The sequence below is a fragment of the Aureococcus anophagefferens genome (genome assembly GCF_000186865.1).
Source record: "Aureococcus anophagefferens unplaced genomic scaffold AURANscaffold_18, whole genome shotgun sequence".
NCBI lineage: Eukaryota > Pelagophyceae > Pelagomonadales > Pelagomonadaceae > Aureococcus > Aureococcus anophagefferens.
Window position 1 is genome coordinate 324,088 of NW_008705578.1, and position 6,966 is coordinate 331,053.

A 6,966-nucleotide genomic window follows, 5' to 3' on the forward strand; every position below is an offset into this window, starting at 1 on the left:
GCTCCAGCTCGGCCTCCTCGGCGCCTTCCTCGCCGCGTGCGCCGCGGCGGGCGCCGCGCCCGAGCCGTACTGGGCGCCGCCCTGCGTGGGCAGCGGCGCGACGTGCATCGCCGGGGCTTTCGCGCTCGGGCCGAAGCATTGGTTGATCCTCTCGTCCTGGATCCTGGCCTGCGCGGGCGCGGTGCTCCTCGCGCCCGCGGCGACGCTCCGCGTCGCGCGGGACGACGCGGTCGCGAACGACGCGACGGCGTTCATCCTCCAGGCGCCGTTCTCCATGCCCGGCCTCGCCTTCGGCGCCATGCGGCGCGCGGGCGGCGCCGTCTTCGGGGGACGCGCCGACGCGGCGCTGGGGCACGCGCTTTTCGCGGCGTCGACGGTCGGGCTCGCGGTCGCCGTCCTCGCGGCGTGGCGGCGAAGGCGCGCGATCTTCGACCACTTCGAGCCGAAGTGGGCCGCGCTCACCTTCCCCTTTTGCCTCTCGGCGCTGTGCGCGCTCGGATATTCGAAAGGCGGCGGCCTCGCGCTCCGGATCTACGCCCTCGCGCTCGCGGCGGCCGCGGCCGCCCTCGTCGTCTGCGTCGCCGCGGGCGACGCGCGCTTGCTCGTGGGGGCGCTCCGCGAGAGGCGCCGAGGAAACGAAAGCGGGAAGGGTAGTCCGATCTAAGCTAGCTTCACCTTGCAGTGTTGTTGCCCTCAACACCGAGAGGCTGAGGCCGCTCTGCGAAGTACTGGGAGCTCGTGAGAGGCTGGCGCGTGGCTCTGCGAAGACTTCGCGCGGCAACGAGCACTTGGCGTGGCTCTGCGAAGACTTCGCGCTGCGAACATGAGCGCGGCCGTCGCAAAGGGCACGAAATTGACCGTGGAGGTCTACAGCGACATGGTGCGAAACCGGAGGAGACAACCGAAACCGCGACGCTTTAGACACCGACCTCCGTCGTAGGCGTGACCCTGGTGCTGGGTCGGGAAGAAGAATCTCGACCTGGCCCTGCAGCGGCTCCCCGCGACGGCGTCGAGCGAGGTCTGCTGGCACCCGTTCATGATCGACCCGAACACGCAGCCGAGCGGCGAGGACTACAAGGCGTACAACCGGCGGCGCTGGGGCGGCGACGGCTGGACGCGCTCGCTGCGGGCCAAGGGCCGCGCCGTCGGCGCGCCCTTCGCGAACTGGCAGACGTGGCCGCACACGATGCGCGCGCACCAGCTGATGATGTTCGCGCCGCACGAGAAGGAGCACGAGCTCAAGGAGCGCCTCTTCGAGGCCGTCTACGAGCGGGGCGAGAACATCTCGGACCTCGAGACGCTCTGCCGCATCGCCGGCGACGCGGGCCTCGACACGGCCGGCTTCCGCGCGGTCGCGGACACGCGGGCGGCGCGCGACGGCGTCAACCGCGAGTGCGCGCAGGCGAGCGCGCGCGGCGTCCAGGGCGTGCCCTTCTTCATCGTCCACGGCGCCGAGGACAAGCAGCCCATCGGCTTCAGCGGCGCCGTCGACCCCGACGAGTTCGAGAAGATCCTCCGCCAGGTCCTGTAGCGCGCGCGCGCGCGCGGCCGCAATGACCGCCCCGGGACGCGGGACGCGGTCCCGCCCGGGGCGCGACGACGCCGCTACCGCGCCGCTTCTCCCCTTCTTAGATCACGTGTGCAGCGACGCCGTCGCTCGGACCGGCAAACGTTCCCCCTACGCGCCGCGTCGCCGAAGGGGCGCCCCGCCGCGCGACCCGATCGCACGTCGAACCGAGTCCCGTTACGAAAGGCGCGGTCCATCGCGAGAGGGCGGCCCGCCGCCGCGGCCAAAAAAGCCTACCTCTTCTTGCCTTTGCGTTTTTTCCCGCCGTCTCGTCGCTGCGCCGCCGCCTCGGCCTCGGCGGCCGCCTGCGCCTCGGACTCGGCGGTGAGCGCCTCGACGTCGCTGCCGCACATGGCGGCCATGAGCCAGAGCTGGAGCGCCTCGAGTCGTCGGAACTCGGCGGCCTGGTCCGTCTTGTAGATGAGCCACTGCGCGCGGGGGTTTCGCCGTCGAGAACGTCCGCGCGGGTCGCTCGGCGGCGCTCGCCTTCGCGCGCGCGGCGCGGCGCGCGCGGGGGCGGGGCGGGGACGCACGCACCAGCTCGTCGTTCGTTGCGCGCAGGGTCATGGTGCCCTCGTGGTGCTTGTATTTGAGCACGAATCGCACCTTCGCGGGGTCGCTGGCGTAGAGCTCCTTGACCTTCGTCGCGAACTCGTCGATGCTCGACGGGCGCTGCGCCATGGTGCCGAGGACCGCGCCGGGACGCACACCGGGACCGGTAAGGCGCTCGACGACGCGCCCGACGACAGCTCGCAGCACCTCGCCCAAAAGCTGCTGGCACCACGGCGAGCCTCACCCCGGCCAGCGGCCTCGCGATCGAGCGCCACCGGAGGCGTCGCCGGAGATCTAGAGGCCCCGCACGCCTCCCCGCGCCGGTGTACAGGTAGGGGCGCGCGCGGGCGATGCAGTCGCAGCGACCGCGGAGGGCGCTGGAGCTGCGTGATCCGCGGCGCTGCGGCGGCGCGTCAGAAGACGCGACTCGGACTCGGACGACCGACGTCGACCGTCGTGACCGTCGACCCTCGCGGCCGCGTGCCTCGACAGGGCGTGCGCCGTCGCCGCCGCGCCCGACGGCTCCGGCGCCGCCGCGGCTCTCCGGTCGGAGGAAGACCGGCTCGCGATGCTACGAGGCGCTGCGCGCCCACGGCCTCGCGTCCCCGCCGCTGCGGCACGCGCGAAAACTTCCAACCAAGCTGCAATATCCAGCCAAGCAGCGAAGTAAAAAGCTGTTATATGATGGCGGCCGATTCCGTCGAAGCTGCGCGCATGCAATTGGCGGCGCTCGACGAACAGCGGCATGCACTGAAACAACGACTAGGAGAACTGGAGGCGCGGGAGGCGGCGAAGCGCAAGGCGGACGACGTCGAGGAGGCGACGAAACGCCGGCGCGAATCTGACGAGCGGACGAAGAAGCAGAAGCAGACGGCGGCGGCGGGCGCGGCGCCCCGGGCGGCGGCGGCCGTGCCCCCGGCGCCCGCGGCGCCGGAAACGCGCCGCGCGGCCCGCGGGCCCGCAGCCGCGCGGCCCTCGCGAGCCCAGCGGTCCGCAGACCGCGAGGACGCGCCGAAGCTGCCGCCCGTCGAGCGGCAGTCGCGGCGCAGCGCGAAGCGCGATCGCGAGGACCGCGTCGAGCAGAAGCGCCTCGCGCAGGAGCGCCTCGAGGAGGACGAGAAGTCGCGGTGGGGGCGGGAGTCGGCCTCCCAAGCGGAGAAGGTGCGGGGGCGGCTTTCAGGCCTCCGCGAGAAGAATGACGGCGCGAAGCTCGGCGGCCCGCCGTCGTCGGTCGTCGCCGGGGCCCGGCGGCCCGGCGCCGGGCTGCGGCGGGCCGGGGGCCGCCGCGCCTGCCGCGACGTGACGAACGGCGATTCCCCGCCGCCGCCCCAGGGCCCGGAGCGCGCCGGCGCGCCCGGTGGAATTGACGACGGCGGCTCGCGCGACCTCAGCCGTCCCGGCGCCTTCGGCCGCCCGTTCGACAGCGGCTGCGGCGACGCCGGCTGCAGCGACGCCCTCTGCGACGGCTCCGGCCGCGGCGACGGCCGCTGCGCCGGCTCCGGCCGCGACGACGACGCGGGCGGCGTCGCGCCGCCCAAGGCCGCGACGCTCGGCGGGACGAAGGGCCAGGCCTGCTCGGCGCGCCGGCCGCCCGAGGACGGCGACGCGCTCCTCGTGCGCTGGGACAACTTTCGCGACGGGTCCGTGCGCGGCGGCTACTACCGGTGCATCGTCTCGACGTGGGCCGCGACCGGCGAGCGCTACGTCCACGGCCGCGACCGCCACGCCGGCTGGTGGGACGAGCCCGTGTCCTTCTACCCGGACGAGGACGACTGGAAGCACGACCCCGCGGCCCAGGACGACGACGCCGAGCCGCCCGCGGCGAAGAAGCAGCGGCAGGCGACGCGGCGCTGGACCGACGACGAGACGCAGCGGTTGAAGGACGGCGTCGAGGCCCACGGCGTCGGGTCCTGGGGCGTGATCCGCAAAGATTTCGGCTTCCTCGCGTCGGGGGACTACGAGGGGCGGACGACTGCGCTTATGAAAGCAAAATGGCAAAAATTGGAGAAGGCCAAGCTGCCCAAGGTCGCGCGGGAATATCGGCGCTGGACCGACGACGAGACGCGGCGGCTCGTCGAGGGCGTCGCGGCCCACGGCGTCGGGTCCTGGGGCGCGATCCGCAAAAATTTCGGCTTCCTCGCGTCGGGGGACGACGAGGGGCGGACGGGTGATGACCTATACTCGAAATGGCAACGGCTCGATCAGCGGGAGGTGCGGCGGCTGGCGCCCTGGACCGACGACGAGACGCGGCGGCTCGTCGAGGGCGTCGCGGAGCACGGCGTCGGGTCCTGGCGGAAGATCCAGGCCGAGTGCGGCTTCATGAAGTCGGGGGGCTACGGGGGGCGGCTGATACCGGCCCTCAAGAGCCAGTGGTGGTCGCTGCGGTTGAGGTCGACACTGCGCGCCAAAGCCGAGGAGGAGAAGGAGAAGGCGAAGGAGAAGGGCAAGGAGACGAAGAAGAAGAGGTCTGGGAAGGAGACGCGGCGGGACATGACGGAGGACGAGTGGGAGCAGCGGAAGGCGGCCGAGCTCATGCGGCTGTCCGCGGAGAGGGAGGCGGTGCTCGCCGATTATGATGACGACATCACTACCCTCTTTTTCGAGTGCGAGGCTGATTCATGTGAAAATGATGGCTCGTCGCTGCCGTATTATGATTTTTGCTGGAGAGTGGGGGAAGCACGGGTCGAGATGATGCGCGTCGCGGCGATGAAGTACCAGGAGGCGATCGCGCTCGGCCGCGACGGCGAGGCGGAACGCGCGGCGGTCGACGCGCTGCGCCGGAAGAGCTGCACCCTGTGCTCGCAGCGGCAGGTGGAGAAGACAACGAAGGCGCGCGACGTCGGAAAAGCCGTCTACAAGGCGACGACGAACGAGCTGTTCCTGAACACTCACTGCGTCGGGCCTTGGTGTAAAAACGACGTCACGGGCAAGACGTGGTTTTTCGACGCGGTGGGCATGCGGGCGCTTTCGCCGGACCACGAGGACGAGGCGTCCAAGCAGACGCGCGAATTCGTGACGAGAGACGGCAAGAAGAAGCGCCGCAAGGTCAATCCTTCGGCGAAGCACGCGACGGTGGGCGCGGGCGTCGACGACGTCGTCGAGAACTGCGTCGGGCGCTGCAAAGTTTGCAACACGATGAAAAACATCCTCAACCTCCGAGCAGAATCAAAACGTAAAGAAGAAGCTGGGGAACATCTGACCGAGGAGAGATACAAAACGATGAAAGCGAACCGCGTCGAACGCATGGAGTACGTCAACGAGATGAAGATCGGCTCCCGCTGCCGCTACTGCTCGTTGCTATGTACTGCGGACAATGTCGAGGGGTTTGAGTGCGCTCACAGGAAGGAGACGGAGAAGTTCAAGTACCAGGACTCTTCCGGAGGCAATGGCATGTGTGGCCTCGTCCGACGGAATGTCGCGTTCACGCCCGAGGAGGCGGCGCGAATCGAGTTCGAGATGAACGACACCAACCCGGACACCTGCGGCAATTGTCATGTTTGTTTTGAGACGATTCCGCGCGTCCGCGGCGAAGATTAGGCGCGCTCGGCGCTGGCTGACGCCGGCGCCTTCGAGGCCGTCGACGTCGCTCCCGTCGACGGCCGCCTCCTCGCGTCTGCTCCGGCCTCGCGCCGCGTCCGCGGTGCTCCTGCCCGGCGCCCTTCTTCTGCTGCTGCGCCGGCGCTCGGCGCCCGACGCCGCCGACGTGCGCGCGACGCTCGACGCCTGCGCCGCCGGCGCCTTCGAGGCCGTCGACGTCGCTCCCGTCGACGGCCGCCTCCTCGCGTCTGCTCCGGCCTCGCGCCGCGTCCGCGGTGCTCCTGCCCGGCGCCCTTCTTCTGCTGCTGCGCCGGCGCTCGGCGCCCGCCGCCGCCGACGTGCGCCGCGCGCTCGACGCCTGCGCCGGCGCCTTCGAGGCCGTCGACGTCGCTCCCGTCGACGGCCGCCTCCTCGCGTCTGCTCCGGCCTCGCGTCGCGTCCGGTGCTCCTGCCCGGCGCCCTTCTTCTGCTGCTGCGCCGGCGCTGCGCCGGCGCCGTCGCCGCCGACGACGCGCGCCGCGCGCTCCGCCTGCGCCGGCGCCTTCGAGGCCGTCGACGTCCCCGCTCCCGTCGACGGCCTCGCGCCGTCGACGCCGACGACGGCTCTCCTGCTCCACCTGCTCTGCCCGGCGCCCTTCTTCTGCTGCTGCGCCGGCGCTGCGCCGGCGCCGTCGCCGCCGACGACGTGCGCCGCGCGGTCCGCCTGCGCCGGCGCCTTCGAGGCCGTCGACGTCGCTCCCGTCGACGGCCGCCTCCTCGCGTCTGCTCCGGCCTCGCGCCGCGTCCGCGGTGCTCCTGCCCGGCGCCCTTCTTCTGCTGCTGCGCCGGCGCTGCGCCGGCGCCGTCGCCGCCGACGACGCGCGCCGCGCGCTCCGCCTGCGCCGGCGCCTTCGAGGCCGTCGACGTCCCCGCTCCCGTCGACGGCCTCGCGCCGTCGACGCCGACGACGGCTCTCCTGCTCCACCTGCTCTGCCCGGCGCCCTTCTTCTGCTGCTGCGCCGGCGCTGCGCCGGCGCCGTCGCCGCCGACGACGTGCGCCGCGCGGTCCGCCTGCGCCGGCGCCTTCGAGGCCGTCGACGTCGCTCCCGTCGACGGCCGCCTCCTCGCGTCTGCTCCGGCCTCGCGCCGCGTCCGCGGTGCTCCTGCCCGGCGCCCTTCTTCTGCTGCTGCGCGGGCGCTGCGCCGGCGCCGTCGCCGCCGCCGACGTGCGCCGCGCGCTCGACGCCTGCGCCGGCGCCTTCGAGGCCGTCGACGTCGCTCCCGTCGACGGCCGCCTCCTCGCGTCTGCTCCGGCCTCGCGTCGCGTCCGG

The 6,966-nt window shown here is 72.3% G+C and overlaps 3 protein-coding genes across 3 annotated transcripts in view; 2 read left to right on the plus strand and 1 right to left on the minus strand.

Annotated features, from left to right (window-relative positions):
- Positions 1-946: 946 nt before the first annotated feature.
- Positions 947-1,450, plus strand: AURANDRAFT_15199 (hypothetical protein; the record flags this gene model as incomplete). Its single annotated transcript, XM_009040982.1, has 1 exon — positions 947-1,450. A coding segment is annotated over one exon (504 nt), but the record flags the coding sequence as incomplete, so codon positions are not given.
- A 428-nt stretch (positions 1,451-1,878) lies between these two features.
- On the minus strand, positions 1,879-2,224 carry AURANDRAFT_17839 (hypothetical protein; the record flags this gene model as incomplete). The annotated part of the gene is made up of 2 exons (XM_009041068.1): positions 1,879-1,995; positions 2,105-2,224. Coding segments are annotated over 2 exons (237 nt in total), but the record flags the coding sequence as incomplete, so codon positions are not given.
- Positions 2,225-2,803: 579 nt separating this feature from the next.
- Positions 2,804-6,966, plus strand: part of AURANDRAFT_65933 (hypothetical protein) — a gene marked incomplete at both ends in the record, with an annotated part of 12,226 nt that continues 8,063 nt past the window's right edge. Inside the window, one exon of the mRNA XM_009040983.1 lies at positions 2,804-5,609. Coding sequence (XP_009039231.1) covers positions 2,804-5,609 — 2,806 coding nt within the window. The remainder of the gene's footprint in view (positions 5,610-6,966) is intronic.